This window comes from Mastacembelus armatus, chromosome 17 (genome assembly GCF_900324485.2).
Source record: "Mastacembelus armatus chromosome 17, fMasArm1.2, whole genome shotgun sequence".
In the NCBI taxonomy this organism is placed as follows: domain Eukaryota; kingdom Metazoa; phylum Chordata; class Actinopteri; order Synbranchiformes; family Mastacembelidae; genus Mastacembelus; species Mastacembelus armatus.
In genome coordinates this window covers 144,352-169,603 of record NC_046649.1, presented here as the reverse complement: position 1 = coordinate 169,603, position 25,252 = coordinate 144,352, and the positions used below count along the sequence as shown (strand labels likewise).

General features: G+C 41.2%; 1 protein-coding gene across 1 annotated transcript; it reads right to left on the bottom strand.

The window, feature by feature from the left end:
• Positions 1–18,682: 18,682 nt before the first annotated feature.
• On the bottom strand, positions 18,683–24,022 carry ccr12a (chemokine (C-C motif) receptor 12a). Its single transcript, XM_026314446.1, has 2 exons — positions 23,410–24,022; positions 18,683–20,380 (listed from the first exon to the last, which is right to left on the bottom strand). Exon 2 carries the CDS (start codon positions 20,364–20,366, stop codon positions 19,278–19,280), a length of 1,089 nt encoding a protein of 362 aa, XP_026170231.1. The 5' UTR covers positions 20,367–20,380; positions 23,410–24,022; the 3' UTR covers positions 18,683–19,277.
• Positions 24,023–25,252: the final 1,230 nt, after the last annotated feature.

The window sequence follows — 25,252 nt, the reverse complement described above, 5'->3', positions numbered from 1 at the left end:
GTACCACACTTGGTACAGTCCCATATGTAAAACAATACTGGGCTAGGATTCCTAGAATTAAGGAGCGGGCAGAGGGGGGGTCCCAGAGGCAACACAGAGAAAGGTGTGAAGCTCAGCATTTAGCTTTAGTGCTATACGAAGTAAAAAATAATGTTTAAACACGTTTTGAACAAAATAGAATATGAAATAATTGGCCACAAAGGTGTATCAAAATCTCACACAACACATTACAGTAAAAAAACATGATTTGGCATTCATTAATTTAGCTAAGCAACTCTACTGGGCCTAATCTCAGGGTTTTACTTAGCATTGGGTGCTGAGTATAGATACTCAGTTTCTATAGATCTATAGAAACGTGACAAATGACAGGAAAATCAACCACCATTTGCTGCGGGTACAGCTTCAGTACATTTTGACTTTTCTCCCACCTTTTTTCCCCAGACATACTCATTCTGGAATGAAGCTGACTCACTTGGCACATGAACAAACAGTTTTCTAGTTCCCAGGTTTGCTGTTGTATTGTGCAGCCCATTGCACATGTGCATACCACTCCCACTGACTCGTCTGCACGTCATTTAGTTTGTTCTGTGCAACAGATCTCATTGCTATTTTTTCATACAAATAACAGTTAAGTATACTTGTCTACAATTTGAGTAATCATCATCTGTAGAGGAACACATAACTTCATGTTATCACAGTATAACATGAAGTCAGTTAAACTTCAGGGATATATCTGTCCGTTTAGGAAGCACAACAAATTGTGAATCAGTTTCACATGCTTTGGTGAAAATTAAAGTGACAACAGCTGCAATGGAAAGGCAAGATCAAGGCAACTCAACAAATCGATGTGGTGGTCATAGTCAAATACTCTCACCTTATAATTCCTTAGTGATTCTTTCTCAGGTTTTGTGTTTTGCTTGCCCTTGTCAATACTGCTAGCATCAGATAGTACCTGACCAATCAGGTTTCACAGTTAATCCAGTTAGTCCAAGATGGCTCACGTGCAGTTGCAAGAACATTTGCTTTGTCTCCCAGAGGACCAGTTGTTACACCAGGAGAGCTAGACAGGGCCGTAGAAGCCCAGCAGCAGGAACAGTACCTGCTCATTAACTTTGATGTGTCATTACAATGGACAGAAACTGCAAGTTACAGGTGATCACTAAAAAGTACAGTGCATACATAAAGATAAGGCATTTAATGCTGCACACTAGCTGATTTTCAGATCTTTCACAATTTTGTCTGTGGCGACCACAGACATATAGACAGCTTCCACCAACTTTTAATGTTAAAATTTTCAGAATGGACATGCTAGATGGCTCAACCAGACCAGGAGACCACACACCTGTTACTACTCACACACTTATACTACTCAACAACTTCACATTTGCAACTCCACAGACACAAGATTTCACAGAAACTCACATGGTCAAATTGCTTTGTGAGCCATGCCGTTTCAATGTCGGCCCTACTGTGGTATGTCTTGCACAACACATTAAAGACACTTTAATTTTGCCATAATTCAACAATCTTGTCTTCTTTTGCTCGATATGGCTTAGGGTTGTGTTGTGATCTACTACCTTTTTCTGACTTATAAAAACGCACAACATCCAATTGGTGATGCTTCATGCGCTAAAGCTGGGGAACAATAGTCTGTTTATTGTCCATAGCTTATATGCTAATTCTTAAAGACACTGTAATGTAAAGGAGCAGCAGCGTTATGTGTTTATTTTACACAGTAGTGTTTAAGCTGTAGACAGTTAGCCACTTTAGCTGTTTGCATCTGTGTTAGTCAGTGTTTGGTACCAACCTGAAAACTGCAACAACAACTGTATTTATTACCATCTTGTGATCAATGCACCAAATTTACCAGAAAAATTATGTCTGTGCTGTCCAGCCTTCAGGTAACAAAGATCTTACGTTTCTTTGATCTGATGGCCAAAAACAAAGCAGACCCATGATGTTATTTTAATTGCAGCCTCATTGTATATACTGTAACGTCATAATGCTGGTAAATTATGCTGTTATTTTATATTCTCCTATGTTTCAAGTCACATTAGGAATGAGATTTGAGTTGTATTGTCTAGTGCACCTGTTTTTACACAAGGTCTAACCTTAACTACAGTGTTTTTACTTCCTTATAATACTCTAAATGTGACTGAAATGAATCTAGTTGTTCCTCCATCACCTCTTTGACTGCTGTCATCCCTGCACCTGCCTCTGTTGTAACCTCTGTTTGTGATGCTCAGCCTGCGTCACTGGGATTCCTACTCCTATTCAGGCCACTGGTTCTACTCCTGCCACTACTGGTCCAATTAGGGCTTCAATCGATGCCATTTTAGCAGCAGCTGGGCAACAGCTGTTCGTCTGCAACTGCTGGTCTCTTACCACTCCACTCCAGCAGCTGGTACATCTTTATTAGCTGTGATGTATCCTAATCTGTTTTATGTGTGCTGTGGTGTGGATTTTTTATTTCTGTTGCATTCATTGTTTCAGACTGTGGAACTGAGCACCACCGTGTCCACTAGCGTGCCTGCTGTCACCACTACATCAGCCTCTGCTCCTCCTCTCCCTACCACCCTCCCAATCACCGTCTCCACTTCTGCAGGTGCTGGTCACCCAGGACCCATCACCCTGTCCCTGAGCAATGTCAGGTAGGTCTTTTTGCCGCATGTTGTACTGTGTCATGTGTGCTGTTTTTCTAGTTGTGATGGTAGGATTAGTTTTGATTTTCATTGTATTATTTTGTTTACCAGGCTGTGGATGAGCATAGTGTAGAGTGGACAGCCTAGCAGAGTACTCAGTGGGACTGAAGACTTAAACTGGCCTGACACTCAGCAAGCAGCAGGCCACCACCATTGTGTGCCTCTGGTAGAATCTCCTGCCATACAATAAGCAGCATGTGGCATATGCTGCTTGGTATATTATTATTAGTATATGTAACCCTTTTTGAAGTACACTATGCAGATAGTGAGACAGTGAGCGAATAACTTAGACAAGTTCTGACTGCTTTTAGAAGCTGGTTCGACTCGCTGGGGCTCAATGCAAATGAATGCCAATGAAACAAAACACACAATTCACGTTTCAACCATATATTAGGATAAGTACGAACATAAGTGGAAACAAAACATACACATAAACTCAACACAAAACAGGAAAAAAATTAACTGGGCTAAACCGTAGTTTAGTTCAGTTTGAGAATGCGCCATAAGGTGTTACCATGCTGACCATGCAGGAGTCAAAGGAGGAAGAGGAAGTGACCCAGTTGACCTGGATATTTATACTTACATGGGGTGAGACTGATTGGTTGAAAACTAGAAAGTAATTATTTCAAATCGTCTGCAGGTCCTTTTTTTCCCTGGGTTACATATATTTGGGGGCGGCTGTAGCTCAGGAGGTAGAGCAGGTTGACCACGAGGTGGTTCGATCCTTGGCTTCCCTGGTCCACAGGCCAAAGTGTCCTTGGGCAAGACGCTGAACCCCAAGTTGCCCCCGGTGGCTGTTCCACCTGTGCATGAATGTGTAAGCGATTGTGTGAGCGAGTGGGTGAATGGACAAATAGTGTAAAAGTGCTTTGAGTACACTTGAGTATAGAAAAGCGCTATACAAGTATAAGACCACTTACCATTTCTAGTTATGACAGTTTTTTTTAGTGCTATTAAATAATTTATTATTATATTACATTTTCAGATTATAATATTGTATATATTTATGTTCTATATTCATTTTAATTTTGTATATTTTTAGATTGTAATAAATTTAATTAAATACATTTAAATTAAAATTGTTAAAGCACCTTTCAAGTGCTCTAATCCTTTATATCATAATATTACTTTTATTTTATCACTGGTAATTATTAAAAATGAGTAAAATATTAGTATATATAATAGTAAACAATGACTAGAAAAACTTAAAACATGTAAAGTGATTCCTACTAATGTTAGTTACATATTAATGCAATATGCAAGCATTCAGCAGCATACGCTTAAGGTCTGGTTGTAATATGTAGGATGTAAAATGTAATTGATATTTCTAGAGTTAATTTGATGGACTTTGAAAGTTTAATGACAGTTAGAGTTGGGCTTAAAGAAAGATATGCTGCAGTCAGGAATTAAACCGCCAACCTTTTTGATCTATAACTCACTCTGCTGTAATGCAGCAAAGTGTTAAATTTTGGCTCATATCTTACAATAACACAATGAAAATTGTAGTTGACACCGTCAAATTGGTCAGACATTCTGTAAGAGCAATAAAAACTCTGAATTTCATTTTGCTTGAAAATTTCCATTTTTTCCTCATTTTCTCCTCTTCCCCCTTCTTCCCCTTCTTTCCTCCTTCTTCCCACCCTCAAACAGACTATTGTTCCCCAGCTTTCTGGTAAGTCTGTGGGCTCAGTGGGAGTGATATACACACGTGCAGTCCAGAGGGCGGGTAGGCAGGGCAAAACAAAACCTGAGGTCGAGGTCGCTCTGGCGGGGGGCCTCTCCGGCGGGCGTGGGTCCGAGACCACTCTGGTGGGCGGCCTCTCCGGCGGACGTAGACTCAAGACCGCTCTGGCGGGCGGCTCTGCGGCGAACGTGGGTCAGAGTCCGCTCTGGCGGGCAGCCTCTGCGATGGCTGTGGATGGGACTCTGTGGCAACTTGGGACTCTGTGGCAACCATGGAGACTGTGGTCTGGACAGCCCTGGCGGCGGCGGCGGCTCTGGAAACTCTGGTAGCTGCTGCTGCTGCGGCGGTTCTGGAAACTGAGGCAGCTCTGGAAGCTCTGGAAACTGAGGTGGCTCTGGTGACTGCTGTGGGAGGCCTGACGGCTCTGGTGACTGCTGTGGGAGCCCTGACGGCTCTGGTGACGGCTTTGGTGACTGCTGTGGGAGCCCTGATGGCTCTGGTGACTGCTGTGGGAGAAAGTCGGACAGTCCTGGGAATTCTGGTAATTCTGGCAGATCTGGATACGGTAAGGGCTGTGCCCATTCTGGTGGTTCGGGCCGTTCTGGCGGCTGTGACCACTCTGGTGGTTCTGGGAGCTGTGGGTACTAGGAACGCACTGGAGGTGATGACCGACGAGGTGGCGCTGGAGACTGCGGTGCTAGAGGCTGCGGAACAGGAGGCTGTGGCAGTGGACAGCGCTGGGTGTTGTGGAGCTGGGTGCTGTGGAGCTGGGTGCGGCCTGGGCTGTTTGTTCCGAGGCTGGCCCCCTCATCGATGGACTCCCCGTCCTCCTCTTCATCGAGGGTCTCCCAGTCCGAACCGCTAGAGGCGGGTTTGGACACGATGGTGGGCCGGGGGACAGGAGAGGTCATGGGGGCTGGATCAGACTGCAGGACCGGAGACTGCAAGGGGGTGACCTGTGGCTGGCATCTTGCAGGCTGAACTGTGGTCTGCTGCCTGGAGCGGTGGCGGTTTCGGCGTCTGGGTCGTGGTGTGGGATGTGAAGCTGGTGGGGTCCAAAGACCAGAACCATCGAGGTAGTGCCCTCCAAAGTGCATGATTGGGATTTATGTGGATGGGTCATCCAAGGAGTCATCCGAAGAGTACTCACTATCTAGGGGGTCTTCTAAAAAGGACCCTACGGCATATCTCGGGTTGTGTTTCTGGACTTGGTTGGTGAACCAGGTGAGGATGTCTACCTGGTCAGAGGCTTGGGCGCGATGCTGCTGTGTACGTGGAGAGGCAGGGAAGGGCCTGGTAAATAAAGTTCCCATCCTCAAACAGTCCAGGGTTCGGGCTTGTCTGTGGCGTCGGGAAGGCATGGCGGTAACAAAAAATCCTGGGTCTGTCTACGTGGCTAAAAAAAACTTGATTGAGGGAAGCAGGGAGTGTGGCTACTGGCAAAATTAGTACCAGGGTGGTGGTAAAAGGCCGTGGTCCATTTCAATCTCTGGCCGGGTTGTACTGTCACGCATCAGGGGTTTATTAATTATTTTAGGACCTATGATTGCGCCCACTCTCGTACTCATGGTTCAAAAGAAGGACTTTATTTAAACAAGAGCTTGAAAACAGAAACAAGAACACAGGAAACCTGGGGACGTGATATTCAAAACGAGAACTTGAAACAAAAACAAGAAAGCTGGGGACGTGAGGACGTGAACAGAAGGGACAAGACGACATGAACTGAGGGGACAAGACGTGGGACCTGTGACACACAGACACTGGGGTCACACAGGCCTACAAGGACTCGTGGACAAGATGGGTTCAGACACACCAGACTAGAGGAGAACATGAAACATGAACTACAAGGGAAAACGAGGCATGAGTGTCTGGGCCACACACACACTAGGGGAGACTCACCAGACCAACAGGGAAACAAGGGCATGAAGGAGAACAAGGCATGAGGGTCTGGGTCACACACACACTAAGGGGGACTCACCAGACCAAAGGGAAACATGAGCATGAACTAGGGGAATAAGGCAGGAACATGAACAAAAACACAAGGGATACAAGGCATAAAAGTTATAATTGCACTTGCAAATTCATTGTTTATTTTATCTTATATATTTGGCACATTTGTTATTGTTTCTTCTTTCTTATGCTTATTCTTGTGCTCTCATTTCTTTATGTGTACATCAACTGAGGTCATGGGCAGTTGTGCAAGCATTTCACTGCATATCATACTGTGTATGACTGTGTATGTGACAAACAAAAATTTGAATTTTGAATTTGAATTTGAAAAGTCTGGGTCACACACACATTACAGGAGACTTACCAGACCACAAGAAGACATGAACATGAATGGGGAACGAGGCATGAGGGTCTGGGTAACACACACAGTCGGGGATACACCATTCCACAGGGGAACATGAACAGGAATTCAGGGGAAACAAGACATGAACAAAGGGAACCAAACATGAACACAAGACATGGTGAAAAACTTGGAAAACAGAAACAGAAAGGAAAGCGGCTACTTAACAGAAACGAGGCAATCCATGAACAAAAATCCAAAAGGGGAAAAAGCAAGGCTCGGACGTGGCAAATAAAAACTCTTTAGACAGGGAATGCTTCAGCAGTTCTAAGCAGACAACCCGGCAAGAAACTGTGGCTAAACAAAGGTATATAAAGAAGGTGAGCAAAACAAGGCACAAGTGAAAACAATAACTAATATAGGTCAACGTAAAGAGAACAGAATGAAACATAACCAGTTCCAGTCATGATACGCCAAAATAAAAGTCTCATGGGAAGTCCAAAGTGCGGATCATGACAAAACCTGGAAACTAGAAAACTGTTTGTTCATGGTCCAGGTGAGTCTGATATACTTTTCATATGGACGGTACAATTGTATTCTTAAAAAATGTTTTAACATGAGAAAAAGAAAGGTTCACTACAAATTAATACAGTGTAATAGAATGACCACCTTGTTTTCTATAATGAAACAGTTCTATCCTTATGGAATTGGTCTCTTTCAGGATGACAATATCCCCATCCATGAAAAGGATGGTAACCAAATGCTGCAGCCTATACAATCACCAGTTTCCAAGACATCTGAACACATATGGGAGATTTAGGATTGACATTTTACACAGTGCTGTCCACCAAAACACCAAATGAGCATTTCTTGGACAAATGGTAGGATAAAAGTCAAAATGCACTGAAGCTGTACCTGCAGCAAGTGGTGGTTGATTTTCCTTTCATTTGTCACATTTCTATAGATACCAGAGGATGAACTTCGGCAAGATTATATAGAAGTTTTACTTGCAAGAAGTAACAGTCACACAGCACCTTAGTACAGCATGAGGGTCACTGGCTGCTTGCAGCCCAAGACATCAGTTTTCATGGTAACACAAAAGGGAGGTGATTTCCCACAGACAGACATCTGGACCCTTATCAAACAGTCAACGTTAGAGCAAACTGTGCTCACTGAGAGCAACAATTATATTTCCACAATACACAATAGGCCCTATTCAGAAGTGTTTCAGTTATACTAAAGTAAGGTGGATTAGGTAAAGGAGGGTAAACATTTTAATTTCTCTAACACATCCCTCCTCTTTATGTTTAGCATAACTACTATATGAAGAAGTTTAGCAGATCCATCCATCCATCCATCTTCTATACCCGCTTTTTCCTGAAAGCCAGGGTCACGGGGATCTGCTGGAGCCTATCCCAGCTCTCTCTCGGGTGAAAGGCAGGGGTACACCCTGGACAGGTCACCAGTCCATCACAGGGCCGTTTAGCAGATCATTAATGATAATTATTCTAGTAAAACACACACAGTTGTTATGGGGATGGATTTTTGAGTTCCGGTCTTGGACTTTTGTTTTGGTAGGTTTCCTGTTTCACCTATGCTGATCATCATTTGTGTTTCGTTGATTCATCAGTTAGATTAGTTTCACCTGTTTGTAATTAATTTTGTCCTGAATCTATTTATACCTCCTGTGTTCCTTTGTTCCTTGTCAAAGCATTACTTGTGTTAGCGTTGTTTGCATCAGTGAGAAGATGTTTTAGTTTTATGTCCGGTGTTGTTGTTCTGTCTGCCCGCCGAGTGGTGGATACATTTTACAGACACCTCCCTCCTTAGCCAGCAAGATGCCATCCGGTTCTGCCAGGTCATGAGACTAGTTTTACCTAACTGCTATTGACCACAACATCTTATTACAGAGACTGGAGCATGTGACTGGTATCAGAGGAACAGCATTAAAATGGTTCCAATCCTATTTATCGGACAGATTCCAGTTTGTTCATGTCCATGATGAACCTTCCACACGAACAAAAGTTAGTTATGGAGTCCCACAAGGCTCTGTGCTAGGACCGATTCTGTTCACCCTGTACATGCTTCCTTTAGACTATGTCATTAGGAAGCACTCTATTAATTACCACTGCTATGCAGATGACACTCAGTTGTATCTATCTATTAAACCTGTTAACACAAACCAATTAACCAGACTTCAAGCGTGTCAAACTGACATAAAGGCCTGGATGACCAGTAATTTTCTACTTTTAAATTCAGAGAAAACAGAAGTCATTGTATTTGGGCCTAAACCTCAGAAATAACTCACACATAAAACAAATCTCTAGAACTGCATTCTTTCACCTGCGCAACATTGCCAAAATTAGGAACATCTTATCTCAAAATGATGTAGAAAAACTAGTCCATGCATTTGTTACCTCAAGGCTAGATTAGATTATCGTAACTCATTACTATCTGGATGTCCCAGTATCTCCATAAAAAGCCTCCAATTAATCCAGAATGCCGCAGCCAGAGTCCTGACAGGAACTAGCAAGAGAGATCATAATTCTGCTATATTAGCTTCTCTTCATTGGCTCCCTGTAAAATATAGAATAGAATTTCAAATCCTTCTCCTCACATACAAATCCCTTCATGATCAAGCTCCTTCATACCTTAAAGACCTCATAGTACCATATTATCCCAATAGACCACTTCGCTCTCAGAGTGCAGGCCTACTTGTGGTTCCCAGAGTTTCCAAAAGCAGAATGGGAGGCAGAGCCTTTAGTTATCAAGCTCCTCTCCTGTGGAACCAGCTCCCAGCCTGGGTTCAGAAGGCAGACACTCTCTGTACTTTTAAGGCTAGACTTAAAACCTTCCTCTTTGACAAAGCATATAGTTAGGGCTGGCTTCAGGCAACCCTGAACCATCCCTTAGTTAGTTATGCTGCTATAGGCCTAGACTGCCCGAGGACCATCGGTGCACTGAACTCCCCTACCCTAACCCCACCCACCTTCCCTTCCCTTCCCCTCTCTTCCTCTCCTCCCACCTCACATGTATATTCCACCATTGAATGTCACTAAACTTGTGCTCTCTCTACTCCCCTAGTTTGTGCTCTCTCCCTCTCTCTCTGTTCTCTCTGTCTGTATCTTCTGCAGGTGTCCCTGGTCCTGGAGCTGTATATCGCTGATGTGCAGTTACTGGTCCCACCAACCTGCAGTGTCTATTTGTTGTTTATTGTTGCTGTTCTTTTCTCTCTGCTCTATCCACTCACCCCAACCGGTCGGGGCAGATGGCCGCCCAACCTGAGCCCGGTTCTGCTGGAGGTTTTTTCTTCCGTTAAAGGGAGTTTTTCCTCTTTACTGTCGCCAAGTGCTTACTCATAAGGGATTTGTTGGGTTTTTAGTTTTAGTTTTTGTAAAGTGCCTTGAGATGATTTGTATTGTGATTTGGCACTATACAAATAAAATTGAATTGAATTGAATTGAATTGAATTGAATTGCTCTGCTAAGCCTCTGACAGCATCTCTAGTGTAAATTAATGAATCTCTGCTGGTTGTAATACAAATAATTTATCCAGTCAACATTTTTATAAAAGGTTTATCACCAAAACAGGAAAGATTCAAACCCTGCTGCAACTTGGTTTCTAGCTTTGTACTTATCAGGGACTCCCCTTGGCACTCTGATGGCATCAGTGTACACTCTGTTATCAAAACTGCCAGCTGCTGCAGAGTCTCTTTTCACACGGTGTGGGCTGTCAAGGGAAGAACCAGACAGAGGTAACACATAAAATGGCATTACCAATTGTATAAGAGCACAGGTTCCCTGTCAGTCAGGTGGGAGCACTGGTCTCAAATGGTTTCCCCCACAATACCACCACAGGTCAGCACGTGCAGTAACATGGTCCGTGAACCAGGAAGGATCATAGTCTGCCCCAGAAGTGGTTACATTGGTGGTAGAGTTGCACCGGTGGAGATCACCGACCTTTCTCCCTGAAGTGGAATTTCTCAAAAACAGGTATAATTAGCACTATAAGGTGTAATGAAAGGTGGAGTAAAAGCAGGAATAGGTGGCATCAAATAATGCAAAGACATTGTTTACTGGCTGGAGGGCAGGTGGAAGTAAACAGCTGCAGTGTGCAGTTCAAGCCTGTTGGATCATTGTGTGGATTAAATCTTATCAGTGTAACCTACATATTTTAGTCTGCCCATGTTAGCTGTTCCTGTCACACATTACCACAGTTAACTACTTTACAAAAATCAAACTGGGCAGTTTGAGTTTCATTGGCCTAAAAGATAAAAGTGGGCATATCATTAGCTCTCCTTGTCCTAGGTTCTGTTTTGGTGTTGGCATTACCTGGCTGTAGCAATTCCTTTTCAAGGGAGGAAAAGATACCAGGTCTTATCTCAGTGGAGTTAGTAGCATTCTCTGGCTGTTGCAAACCCTTCTCAAAGAGAAACAAAATTGGCATAACTGTGGTCAGCGATATGACAGTCAATATGCTTATTGTCAGTTTCACCCCACAAAATAGTCTAAATGGGTGCCAGGGTCGATATATTCGACCCTCCATGGCAAAATGTACTTCTGAGCAGTCTTCTCCCCAGGTCACTCTACTCCTCACTCACCTAATTCCCCTGGGTGTGGTTGGTTTCTTCAAAGATTTGAGACGAGTGGTCCCTATTGGTCCCACCCCCCTTTGTAGCCAGACTTCACCACAGGTTAGTTGGAGTTTAGAGTGAGTCCCTGCTGGTTTGACAGAATTACTCAGACAGTACTTTTACCTCTTTACAGTGTGTTAAATGAATCCAGGAAGGTATTTCAACAATTCTCACAACCATGAGTATAGACTGCAGTACTTCGTAAGGTCCTTACCTGCACAGAGAAAACCAATACTTCCTCTTGATCATTTTTACAAAGACCCACTCTCCTGGATTCACTCTAGAGTCAGGTTCAGGCTCAGGACCCTCCTGCTGTGCATTAATACAACACTGACAACATTTTTATTATTCAACATTTTTGCCATGTAATCAGCAATGGTCTCAGTCATGTGAGCATCCTCCTTAATGAATGGTTTTAACTTTAACTTATACTAAGATTATAACACTGCAGTAAGATGTTTAATTACCTGATTTACAAAATATGTATTTTTCTATTATTACAATAGATTTTCTCCGGAATTCCAAATCTGGGAGTAATAGTAGCTGTCAGTGTTTTAGCTGCTGTTAGTGCATCAGGATGCTTTGCTGGAAACACTTCAATCCATTTAGTTAATGCATCAGTGATCACTAAACTGTATTTCTATCCTTCACAGTTATTTAATTCCATGTGTTGAAAGGATATTCAGGTAGTGGAAACTTTCCACTATTTCTTGTCACAATCTGTCCCCTGTGCATTATTTTTTTCACATATTTCACATTGTTGACATTTTTTTTTTTAGAGTAGTTTGTAAAACCATATGTTGTAAACTTTGTTTACTAATCTACCATCCCTCCTGCTGACATATGCACATTAGCATGCGTCAGTACAGCTGCATATCTAAATACACCTTTATGTAACACTACTTTTCATCTTTATATCTTCAAACGTTATTGTGTCATTTAATTTCCTTGGATAAATAACCTTGGAGTTATTTTTGACCAGGACATGTCCTTTAACTCACACATAAAACAAATTTCTAGAACTGCATTCTTTCACCTGCGCAACATTTCCAAAATTAGGAACATCCTGTCTCAAAATGATGCAGAAAAACTAGTCCATGCATTTGTTTCCTCAAGGCTAGATTACTGTAACTCATTACTATCTGGATGTCCTAATATCTTAATAAAAAGCCTCCAATTAATCCAGAATGCCGCAGCCAGAGTCCTGACAGGAACTAGCAAGAGAGATCATATTTCTCCTATATTGGCTTCTCTTCATTGGCTCCCTGTAAAATATAGAATAGAATTTAAAATCCTTCTTCTCACATACAAATCCCTTCATAATCAAGCTCCTTCATACCTTAAAGACCTCATAGTACCATATTATCCCAATAGACCACTTCGCTCTCAGAGTGCAGGCCTACTTGTGGTTCCCAGAGTTCTCAAAAGCAGAATGGGAGGCAGAGCCTTTAGCTATCAAGCTCCTCTCCTGTGGAACCAGCTCTCAGCCTGGGTTCAGGAGGCAGACACTCTCTGTACTTTTAAGGCTAGACTTAAAACCTTCCTCTTTGACAAAGCATATAGTTAGGGCTGGCTTCAGGCAACCCTGAACCATCCCTTAGTTAGTTATGCTGCTATAGGCCTAGACTGCCCGAGGACCATCGGTGCACTGAGCTCCCCTACCCTAACCCCCCCCTTTCCCTTCCCCTCCCCTCTCTTCTCTCCTCCCACCTCATGCATATTCCACCATTGAATGTCACTAACCTTGTGCTCTCTCTCTCCCCTAGTTTGTGCTCTCTCCCTCTCTCTCTGTTCTCTCTGTACCTTCTGCAGGTGTTCCTGGTCCTGGAGCTGTTTATCGCTGATGTGCAGTTACTGGCCCCACCACCTTGCAGTGTCTATTTGTTGTTTATTGTTGCTGTTCTTTTCTCTCTGCTCTATCCACTCACCCCAACCGGTCGAGGCAGATGGCCGCCCAAACTGAGCCCGGTTCTGCTGGAGGTTTTTTTCTTCCGTTAAAGGGAGTTTTTTCCTCTCCACTGTCGCCAAGTGCTTGCTCATAAGGGAATTGTTGGGTTTTTAGTTTTAGTTTTTGTAAAGTGCCTTGAGATGATTTGTATTGTGATTTGGCGCTATACAAATAAAATTGAATTGAATTGAATTGAATTAATTTACTCTCTTTTCTCTTTGTTTTTGTTGTTACCCATGAGTCTTTTCATTTCTATGGTATACTGTTCTGCTTGTCTTTAAGTATCTGCTCATCAGGATGTTCAACTGTAACTGTAGCATGTAAAGGCAGTGGTTTCTGTGCTACTAATTTAGCAACTTCGTCGGCTTTCCAATTACCAAAAGAAATCATATCTAGTCTTCACATTTGTATTGCACTTACAATTAGCAGCCTTTTTAGGCAGCTACACAGCATCTAACAGCTGTAAAATAAGATCTTTGTGTGTGATTGGCTTACCAGATGATGTAATCATTCCTCTGTTCTTCCACTGCTGAGCAAACACATGTACAGTTGAAAATCCATAATTGCTGTCAGTGTAGTTATTAACTACTTTTCCTTCTCCTAATATACAAGTTTCTGTTAATAAGTCTCACTGCCTGCAATGATAAATGAGATGGTAGTGATTCAGCTTTAAAAACATCTTTAAGTGTTACAACAGTATATTGTAAGTGTATAAGGCTAAGTCAGCACTGAAGTCATATGACCATTTTTACCATCAACAGTTTGCATAAAACATTTTTCATAGTTAGGCAGTCCTAAAACAGAGGTGCTGGTCAGGGTCTTTAAGACCATTAAAGGCTTTTTTCTGCAATTTCAGTCATTTTACTTTATCATAAGTTGCCATAGGTGTGTCATAAATTAATTTCAACAATGGACTAGATAACTCTGAATGGTTTGATATCCATGCTCTACAGAAGTTTGTCATACCTAAGAAAGACATCATCTGTCTTTTAGTTTGTGGTTTTGGTACTTTAAATTTCTACATTTCTGTTTTTTTCTGTCAAGATGGGGTGCTGAGTGTACATTAATGAGAAATAAAATGAACTTTTTTGATTTTGGCAAATGGCTGCAATGACGCAAAGAGTGAAAAATTTAAAGGGGTCTGAATACTTTCCGTACCCACTGTACATCACAGAGACTTGCTGTCTTGGTCACAGACGCGCCAGCGAGACGCGCACCAACAATTTGTCCTCTTTTGAGCTCTGATATGTCACCCATAATGTTGTGTGCATTGCAATATCTTAAGCAAAACTGTGCTATTACTCTGCTAATTAAACCTTCAATTCAATTCAGTTCAATTCAGTTTTATTTGTATAGCGCCAAATCACAATACAAATCATCTCAAGGCACTTTACAAAAACTAAAACTAAAAACCCAACAAATCCCTTATGAGTAAGCACTTGGCGACAGTGGAGAGGAAAAAACTCCCTTTAACGGAAGAAAAAACCTCCAGCAGAACCGGGCTCAGTTTGGGTGGCCATCTGCCTCGACTGGCTGGGGTTAGTGGATAGAGGAGAGAGAAAAGAACAGCAACAATAAACAACAAATAGACACTGCAGGTTGGTGGGGCCAGTAACTGCACATCAGCAATATACAGCTCCAGGACCAGGGACACCTGCAGAAGGTACAGAGAGAGAGAGAGAGAGAGACAGAGAGAGACAGAGAGAAAGAGAGAGAGTCGGTGTGTGACTTTGCCAAATTATTGTCGGACTCCGTAGTTTTCTCTGGACCCCTCCCCAATCTGACCAGCGATGACATGTTTAGCCGCATGTCGTCGTTCCGTCGCTGGCTGTCTAGGTGGTGTCCAGCAAACGATGTGGGCTTCATAGACAATTGGGCCACTTTCTGGGGAAAACCCGGTCTGGTAGCGAGAGATGGCATCCATCCCACTTTGAATGGTGCAGCTCTCATCTCTAGAAATTTGCCAACCTAAAGCCTGACAATCCAGAGTGGGGACCAGGATGCAGAGACTCAGTCTAAAACGCCTCTCTGCAGTTTCCTTAGAGCCGCCGCCCCCCTCAAACCACATAGAGATTGTGTCTGCTCCTTGAACATATAAATCAAATAAATCCGATGTTAACAGAAGAGGAGTTATTCACAAAAACCTAATAAAAATTACCACTCCTCATATTGAACAGAAAAAAAGAACAGTCAGATATGAATTATTAAATATCAGGTCTCTTTCATCTAAATCTCTGTTAGTAAATGATTTGATAACTGATCGCCAAATTGACCTACGTTATCTTACTGAAACCTGGTTACAGCAGGATGAATGTCAGTCTGAATGAATCAACTCCCCTCAGTCATAAAAATTATCATGTTCCTCGAAGCACAGGTCGAGGTGGAGGAGTAGCTACAATCGTCCACTCAAACTTATTATTAAACTTTCATCCTCAGAACAATTTTAACTCATTTGAGAGCCTCACTCTTAGTCTCTCACATCCAAACTGGAAAACACAAAAACCAGTTCTACTTGTCCACCTGTCCCTTACTCAGAGTTTTTAAGTGAATTTCCAGACTTCGTATCTGATTTAGTTCTTAGTTCAGATAAAGTCATTATAGTGGGAGATTTTAACATTCATGTAGATGTTGAAAATAAGTCTCAGCACTGCATTTAATTCTATATTAGATTCAATTGGTTACACTCAAAACGTTACTAAACCCACCCACTGTTTTAATCACACCCTTGATCTTGTTCTGACCTGATGGCATCGAAATTGAACATTTAATAGTTCTTCCCCAAAATCCTGTTTTGTCAGATCATTCTTTAATAACTTTTGAAATTAAGATGATGGATCATGCAGCGTTTGGAAGAAAATTCCACTACAGCAGATGCTTATCTGACTACGCTGTTAATAAATTTAAGAAAATGATTCCATCTTTATTTATCAACAAATGCATGGACTAGTTTTTCTGCATCATTTTGAGACAGGCTGTTCCTAATTTTGGCAATGTTGTGCAGGTGAAAGAATGCAGTTACACCAAGCATGAAAGAGAGAGAGAGGGAGAGGCCATGTTAGCTAAGCTAACTAGCTAGCTAAGCTAACCGGTAGGCTAACGAGCGCTAAGTCAGGAAATAGCAATAAATACCAGTCAAAACAGAAAGGTACTTGACTAGTACCAGAATGTAGCAGTTAATGAATTGTTTAGAGTTTAGTTGGTTTTTAGGTGTGTTAGACTATAGCTAGTCTGTTGCTAATCTGTAGACGAACTATACAACACACACAACATGACACGCTTGCAAGAGGAAGTGATTCGCTTACCCGGAAACTCTGGGCTACCCGGAATTCGCTCTTTGCACATAACACCATGACGTCATATCCGTTGTGAGTAATACGGCTTACCTTTTTCCGGTTTTGCATAATATACTAGAGACATACTAAATAGTGGAGAATGAGCCTTAAAAAAACTAGAGTTTTTTTCCTGAAGCAAGAAAGACAAATACCATGAACACTGTTGTGTTCCGATGTGCACGTCGTCGTCCAAATTTAACGGCGTTTTAAGCTTCCACGGATTTCCCTGCGATGTTCAACTCAGAAAGCGGTGGCTGGTAAATATTCGTCATGATAAGTTCACGGTCACAGCACACAGCAAAGTCTGCAGTTTGCACTTCACGGAGGAGCAGATCATTCAGCCAAAAACAGCGGTGGGCAAAAGGCAACTACAGAAAGGAGCTGTCCCTGTATTGTTTCAATGGAACGATTACTCCATTCCATCACCAAGACTGAGCGTTTGGGACAGAGTAAGCACACCTGAGCCATCAGCAGGAGATGAGCAACTTATGGACTGCACTCCTGCTGCTGATCATGATTATTCCTCAGTTCCTGAACCCGCTTTCCTGGACATGACAGTCGACAAACATATGCAATTAGAAGAAAAAAGCTCAAGCCACTCACTCACTGTCCTGTGCACTGTCCCATGCCACTGGTATAACTGTCTCGGGCACTGTCCCGCGCCACTCACCCACTGTCCCATTTGATGTGTTTACTGTCCCTTGTCATTTGCCAGTGTCCCGTGGGTTAGGTTAGGACAGTAGGTAGGTAGCACAAGCCACCAGCAACAATAAAGTAAATTTTTTGCTCCTACTACTGTTAAACACAACAAAAATAGAGTGAACACAGTCTGAACTCGAACCTTTAGGAACTGATGAACTCGGAACTCTGACACAAATTACCAGTGCAGCCCTACATTCACACTATGAGGTTTTTCATGCTTCTTCATGGATCTGAAGCAGAAAGCCTGTACAGCAACTTCACTAGTAGCTCTGTCTTTATTTGACACTAATGCCAAACACATATTGAAACAATAAGAAGTTAGGCACAAGCATGTATTGACACAACATTACACATATTCCGCTTAAATAACTAGGAACGTGTATACAGTAGCATATTACCACACGCACATTCGGTCACAGACCGGAATTGCTTATTAGCGAACCTTTTGCTAACGTAAGTGAAAGAATATAGACTTACCTTCATAGCCGTGGATGTATGAGGAGGCATACAACTTAAAGCCCTTCTCTAATTTGCTGCTTGGTGCTTTGGAGGAGTACTTACAAATGCGATGTACGTCAGTTATTGTTAGTTTGGGCAAGTCCTGCAAACATCTCGTGTAGAATGAATGAACAGCGCCATGTTTCCAAAACCGGAAAAGACCAAGCCGCATTTCCGGCGCGGCAGTATATTATGTGCAAAGAGCCCATAGGGCCACACCCCCATGATCATGCCCAAAATCCAGCATAAAATCATCTGGTGTGTAGCCAGCCTAAGTGTTTTAAAAAATTTTTTTAAATATTTGGCAGGGGTTTTCACAGCTTCACAGGAACTGAAAGCCACTATTAGGGCACAGAGCCAGAGAATATTTTTTATTAGAATAAAAAAATAGCCCTGTTAAATAATGTCAGATAATAAGGGCCTGAAGAGTCTTAAATGTTTCATTGAAGTCGTGGGTTACACTTGGTGTGGTTATCATGACCGTGGTGATGCTGGTTCGACTCCTGGACCAGGCGTTCTTTGTGCTGCCTGTCTTCCCTTACTCTCCCTCCTATATTTCCTGTCCTGTAATAAAGGCAAAAGTTCTCAAAACATTAAATACTTAAAATATCTAATTGAAATTAGCAAAAGTCAAGGCCTTGGGTTACTATCTTTGCATGGTTGGTAATGCAACGATGGCAACTTGACCTGACGTAATATCCACATGTATGTCCTACAGCAGAATGTTTTTGTTGCTGTATATCGTAGCTCAGTTGGTATTTGGGAATTAAGATGTTGGGGTTTACACACCACTCACACATTAAACCTCAGCTACCTGAAGATGTGGCACTGATTTATAATGAATTCTTGAACTTTGACCCAAAAGCTGCCAAAACAATCCTTATTTTGTTAAGTATAGATATTTTTCTTTATTTTTTAAAATCCTCCTCATGTAGCTTTTTTGGAAATACATAAGTGGTTTCTTGTAAAGTTAACACAAATACAGATATCATGCTTAAAATAACTATACATTTTAAAGATTAAAGATGGAAGTGTAAAAATGTATAATTAAAGGTAGCAATTTGAATGAGAGAACTACAATTGATTTAAAATAAGCAGTCTCAGAACTGACAATCTTATCTAAAGTAGTTCATTAATTCAACTCAAGTTTATCTATAGAGCTCAGTGACCAAAGTGCATTATAGAAAGAAATTACAATGTAAAACAAAAGAGGCAAAGTTTTACAAACAATAAAAAAAGTATGAATAAGAGCTTACGAATCATAGTTAACAATAGAAAATCATTATAAAACAAGATTTGATTGTTTGAAGCATTGAGATTTTGCTTTGTAGACAAGTCTGGCAGAAACATATATAACATATAAACACTCTCATTTTGTAATAAGCAAAATCATCAAAAGAGCCTATACTATGAGGACTTTGTTGAAGCAAAAAAACTGCCAATGAATATGGGTTTTTACATTGTATGTGATTATTTTCGTCTGTGTGTCTAGTACTCATAAGCAGAGGGTGATGTCCTCTGTGATGTGGTTCTGGTGCTCTGGCTGCTCAGGCCAATGTGTCCCTTCAGACAGGGGATCTTCTTAGCCATCAGTCTCTTGAAGTGTCTCTGAAACTTCTTTCCCACAAATGTGTAAAATACAGGACTAATGCAACAATACAAATAAGCTATGTTCCGGGTCACATACAAGGCGTAGTCCAAGCTTTCTGAGTCTGAGCATGAATCATTATCCCCACTGGTGCTGGAAACCTGTAGAGCCTGGAGGAGGATAACAATATTGTAGGGTGTCCAGCAGGCAAAGAAGGTGAAGATGATGACAAATATGAGCTTGATGGCACGACACTTCTCTCTCATACGAGTGGACAGGATGCGAATTGTAATGCTGATGTAGCAGTACATCACCATGAAGAGAGGAAGGAGGAAGAAGAGCAGGAACTGTTGGTAATAACTGACCAGCCGCCAGCGCTGCATGGTGCTCTCGGCAAATCCTGACTCCTCACACATCAGTCCATTGAACGGACTCTTCCACACATTTTGGAGAACCAGCTCTTTCACACTTGCTACAATACTGATGCACCAAACTGTCACTGATGCAATGATGGCATACACCTTTTTCCTGCTCTTGGCAGCTGTCACTGCATGTACCACTGCGAGGTATCGGTCAAAGGTCATGAGTGTGAGGAAAAGGATGGAGCTGTAGAAGCCAATGAAGTAGGCACTGCTGACAATCTTACACAGAGCCATGCCAAATATCCACTCAGACAGATGGTATGTTGCCCAGAAGGGGAGACTAGAGGCAAAGAGAATGTTGGAGAGGACCAAATTCAAGAGGAAGATATTTGTCACTGTGTTGAGCTTCTCATACTTGTAGATGATGAAGAGGACGAGCCCATTGCCAAGGTAACTCAGAAGGAAGTTTATATAGTAGAAAACTGGGATGACTCTTGCACCAAACTGGTTGACGTTTGTCTTGGTACAAAGCTGGACAGTTTTACTGACCACATAGTTCAAGTCAGTGGTGTCATCGGTTTCATTGAATAGCTTCAGGAAGTACAGAAATTCATCATTATCACTCATGGCTGGGGTTTGTCCTGTGGCACAGACAAAAAGACCTATGTTAGTCTAGTTGCTGGTAGCTAAAAACAAAACAACTTGTCCTAATCAAATAAGCCGGACTAGATCTTAGCTCAGGTGTTTCCATCTCCGGTCCTTAATGGCCACTGCCCTGCTTGTTTTCCAGCTTCTGAATGACCAAACACACCTGATCCAGGTAATCGGCAGTGGGTAGGTCAGCTGGAAAACTAGTTGGGTAGTGTCTCTTAAGGAATATGGATTGTGTGCCTCTGCCTTAGTTCAACCCTCTTCATCACTGTTTGCAAGATGAGAGGCCAAATCTAAGTGCTTGCTTGGTAACAAAATCTGTTTCTTTTCACATCATATTGTTTTTGCTATATAGGTTGTTCCATCAACCTTCACACCCATTTCTCTTTATTCAACTATGCTCTGGATTTCTTATAAACAGACATCAGGGGCTCAAAGCCAACACTAAGACAAACTGTTTTTTTGTACAGGTTTTTACATGTACCCCTGGTGGAAGTCTGAGACTGATTGGAACAGTAAATTTTGGTTATAATATTGAAAATTGTGTTTGTGCTCAGACCACTTTTATGCAAAACTGGCCTAAACACATTTTGATGCAAATATGTTTGTCTGGCTAAAGACATTTGGCCTAATAACAGTCTAGAGTTGGCAAAGGAAAATAAAATCTGCAGTTAGTATCAACTGGTTTAGTAATGATATTGCATAGTATGCTGCATTTCACCTGAAGAAATTAGGAGGAGCAGCTGTTAAACACAAATGGGAATCCAAACAGCATAAAGCCTGAGAGAAACGGTTTCAGAGTCTGTAGTAGTGTTGTGAAATAACTGACTAAATGATTCATCCATGCACTGTAATCTTTTTGGTTAGTCTATCAGAACAGAGAACAGAAACTGCTGATAGGAGCAGTAAAAAGTCCTAATTCTCTCAACTGGAGTGCAATACTTGTTCTTTGAAATGACTCAAAATCAGCATATCAGGGTTGAGATTTATGCTGTCTGAACTCAGAGTAGTGGTTCTGAGGAGTACTGTAAAGTATTTTCTAGTTGTAACATCTAAACCTGTTAAGAAGAATACTTTTTTGTCCACAGTGACATCACTAATCACTAAAGCCGTAGTTAATGGTTATTGTCTTCTGTCATTACCATCTTGTCTATAGGCACCCAACAGGTAGCACCTTAGAACAGCTTACTGAAGAGTTTAAAATATGCTAGTCATCTGCTATCATTACTGTGGCTTGGATTTGTTCAGACCCAATCTGCTCTTTATACAATACTGGTATTTCAATCACACTGTGTTCTCCTTGAAAATTTAAATGGAAAGGTCAGAAATGTAATGTACCATCTACAAAATCTCATGTCTTGTTGTAAACTCAAAATTATCTACAGTCTGCTGTGCGGAATGATAAAAAGGAGAAGCCTTGAAGCATACAGGGGTATAGCTAAGTATGACACACCAGTAGCTGTGTATATGGAATGATGTTCAGATGTCTGCATTGTCTAAAATTGTTATTTTATGATAAGTGATTTAGTGCTCACCAAGCTTTCGCTTATGAGTCCAAGAGCCCAAAAAGATTTAGTTCAGGTAGTCCAATATAAACACACACCACAAAACAAGTGATAAAACATACAATCATAAATGTGTAGTCTGCCAGGCTGTAACCTGATAAATATAAATGTACTGTGACAGTGACAGTCAAAAGACTCTATGTTGTCCTCTTACACAATAATAATCAATATTTTACTCTATTGGAGTACTTTGGATACTATACTACGGATTTTGGATTTGGTCAGAATCCACCAAAGTTAAATTCTGTGAGGAAAATGTCAGACTGGATGGATTCAACCCTTCTTCTGATCACTGTGATTCCATTAAATTTAAGTTAATCATAATAGTTCACTTTTTTAATTAACTACTTTTATACAGGGGAGTGACCAGGCCTTAGTCTCACTTTAAACATTACCATTCCAAGGGTCGATCCATTGGCCCTCAGTGTTTTCCATCATTAATTTTAATTAATATATAAATATTAGCCATATCCTTGTATCACAGTGGCAGCTGCAGTCTAACATTCTGATGATATTGACACTGATGATCTGTGGTGTAAGTGTTTGATCATTGCACTTATTAAGGCTTAATGCTATGAAAGCATTGAGTTTTCAGTCAATAAATAGTAGCATTTAATTCATTAGATATCTGGTAGAAAGGTGTTTTTAGTGGTACGATAAGGGATTAAAGTGTGTATTAACTAGTTACAGGAAACAGGAAATTGTTCTTTAACTCCCTCTTTGCAGTTTGCATACTTGAAGATTTTAGTCCAGTTCAGCTATGAGTTTATCTTCTGCAGCTGCTTGATATTATATATTTAATTACAGGCCTATCTATCACAAGTTTATATTGGCACATGATGATTTTGTGTTTTTTATGAGAGCTATTACTGGACCAATGATTATTAATTATGTTTAGGTTTATGATTTCTCATGATTTCAACAGCTGGTAAACCAATAAAGAAGGATATATTTTTGATTTGTTAAAAGAAACATGTTTTGTTACTTTAATGATTGTTTTTTATTATGCTGTCCTAAATTTTAATATGTCAGCTGTGTCTAATCCCTATTTATTATACTTCATTTATAGGTCATCAGTTGCAGTAATGCACACAATGCCATTATTAAGTACCAGAGTAAATCTTTTTATTTAAAAAAAAGCTAAATTACATTACAGTATTCATATATATCAATATTAAAGGTCTTGCTGGGGCTAACACTTCTTAAGTACACAACAGTTTTGTCTGTTTTTTGTATTAATAAACTATGGACGTGCAGTTCACAGTGTTAGTTATTTTTTACCTCAAAGTAAAAGAGACATTGTGCATTTCATATATAACATAAACACCCCACTTCCAAACAAGATTTGACCAGCAACATATGCACATACCACAAAAAAGCAAGTGTTCAATACAGAAACAAATAAGCAAATTCTGATTCTTCATATAACTGTTGTAAAGGCTGATTGAACTCACCACTGGAGCTTATTAGGTGTGTTAGGAGGACAACGAGGATGCAGTCAGTGAGTGTTTGCTACTGCTGACTGAGTTGAGCTGAAGAGTTTCAATGAGAGAGAAGCCCAGCATCTGCTAAAGGGGCTGTCCCAGATGTCGTAGTATGTTGGTGTTTTTTTGGAATTTAAGTAATATTACTGTCTACTCAGCAGTGGTTGAATGCAGTTAGCTGCAAGTACATTGTAGTGGCTCTAATCTATTTTCATAAAATGCAATTCTCAACACAAGGTGCAAAATGTCTTGGTAAAAATGTTCTAGATCTTATCTCAGATTGTTTCTTCCTACTACTCCCTTCTACTCTTCCTCCACATCTTGATATTTTCTTCCTGTCAAGCTTCTGCCTTAAACTCTTTGTTAACAAAAGAAGCAAACATAAAAATCCAGTATGCAAGACTGTATGAACATGGGGACAAGACTGGTAAATATTTAGCTTATTTAGCAAAGAAAAAAATCAGACTCCCAATCCATTTTATCAATTGTGGATTGCTACGCCCCAGCCTAGGGGTTAACCGGAGCGTAACACGATGTTGAGTTTTCCTCCAAACCTCTTCCACTCTCAACAAACACGAACGAACGAACTACAATTAACAAGAATATTTATTCTGTCAAAACACAGAATACAATACAGAATGTACAAAACAAACAAAACGCTCCGTGAGCCCTACGATTCTATACGAACAATGGAAAACAAACACAAACGCTAAATATAGCCCTATGATCTCAAACAAACAAAAGATCAAATAACAAAAACGCTAAACAGCCCTATAATCGCTAATCCAAAGAAACAACACAAAATCACAGGTCGTCAGCCTGGAAACTCCTGAAACAAACAGGAGAAAACAAAACACAAACGTGGCCTAAGAATCTAAATATTTCTAATCGAAAACAAAGAAAATTACTATTAACACTAAACCTACAAAACGAAACAAAACCTAATCTCTAACTAACTCACTCGAAATCGAAATCTTTAGCAAATAGCTGGGAATGGCAAAGGTGGGAGAATAGCTCTCTCGAACAACAGTCCGTGGTCCTCTTATGGTCCTTCCTGGAAGTCTTGGGCCAATCCCGGAAGTCCAATCCACGGCTTCCTACGTCCACGCCCACTTCCGCATCCGTCACACACACATGAAATGGAGAGGGGAGAGCCAACAACACACCAACACACATAATGACCCCTAGGGTCATAACACCTCCCCCCCAAGACCAAACATTTTCCCAAGAAAATGTTTGTCTCTCTCTTTCTTTTTTTTTTTTCTATTTTTAACACCGGGATAGTGCATCAGCCATAACATTTTCTAATCCTTTTTTATAGTGGATCTCAATATTAAAGTAACAATAAGGACCAGCGCATAAGACGATTATTACTATTTTGCATCCGACTCAGGAATACGAGAGGGTTGTGGTCAGAGAAGACGAGGGTCTGCTGTGCATTTGAACCAACGTACACTTCAAAGTGTTGTAACGCTAACAATAAGGCTAATGCCTCCTTCTCAATGGTGCTGTAATGTAGCTGGTGTTTTTTGAATTTCTTTGAGAAATAACAGATTGGATGGTCTATGCCCGCATCATCGTCCTGTAGGAGTACAGCACCTGCTCCAAGAGCACTAGCGTCCACCTCCAGTTTAAATGGAGGTTTGGGGCAGCAAGAACTGGAGCACTACAAAGTAAAGCCTTGGCGGCCTCAAAAGCAGACTGACATTTCTCTGACCACTGGAATGGAGTTTTTGGACTTACTAAGCTCGTGAGAGGAGCTACTACTTCAGAAAAGTTTTTGCAAAATGCTTGATAATATCCAGCCATTCCT

Bases quoted from the DNA above. Each gene is read 5' to 3' on its own strand.
- ccr12a (XM_026314446.1), bottom strand. From the start codon at position 20,366: ATGAGTGATAATGATGAATTTCTGTACTTCCTGAAGCTATTCAATGAA.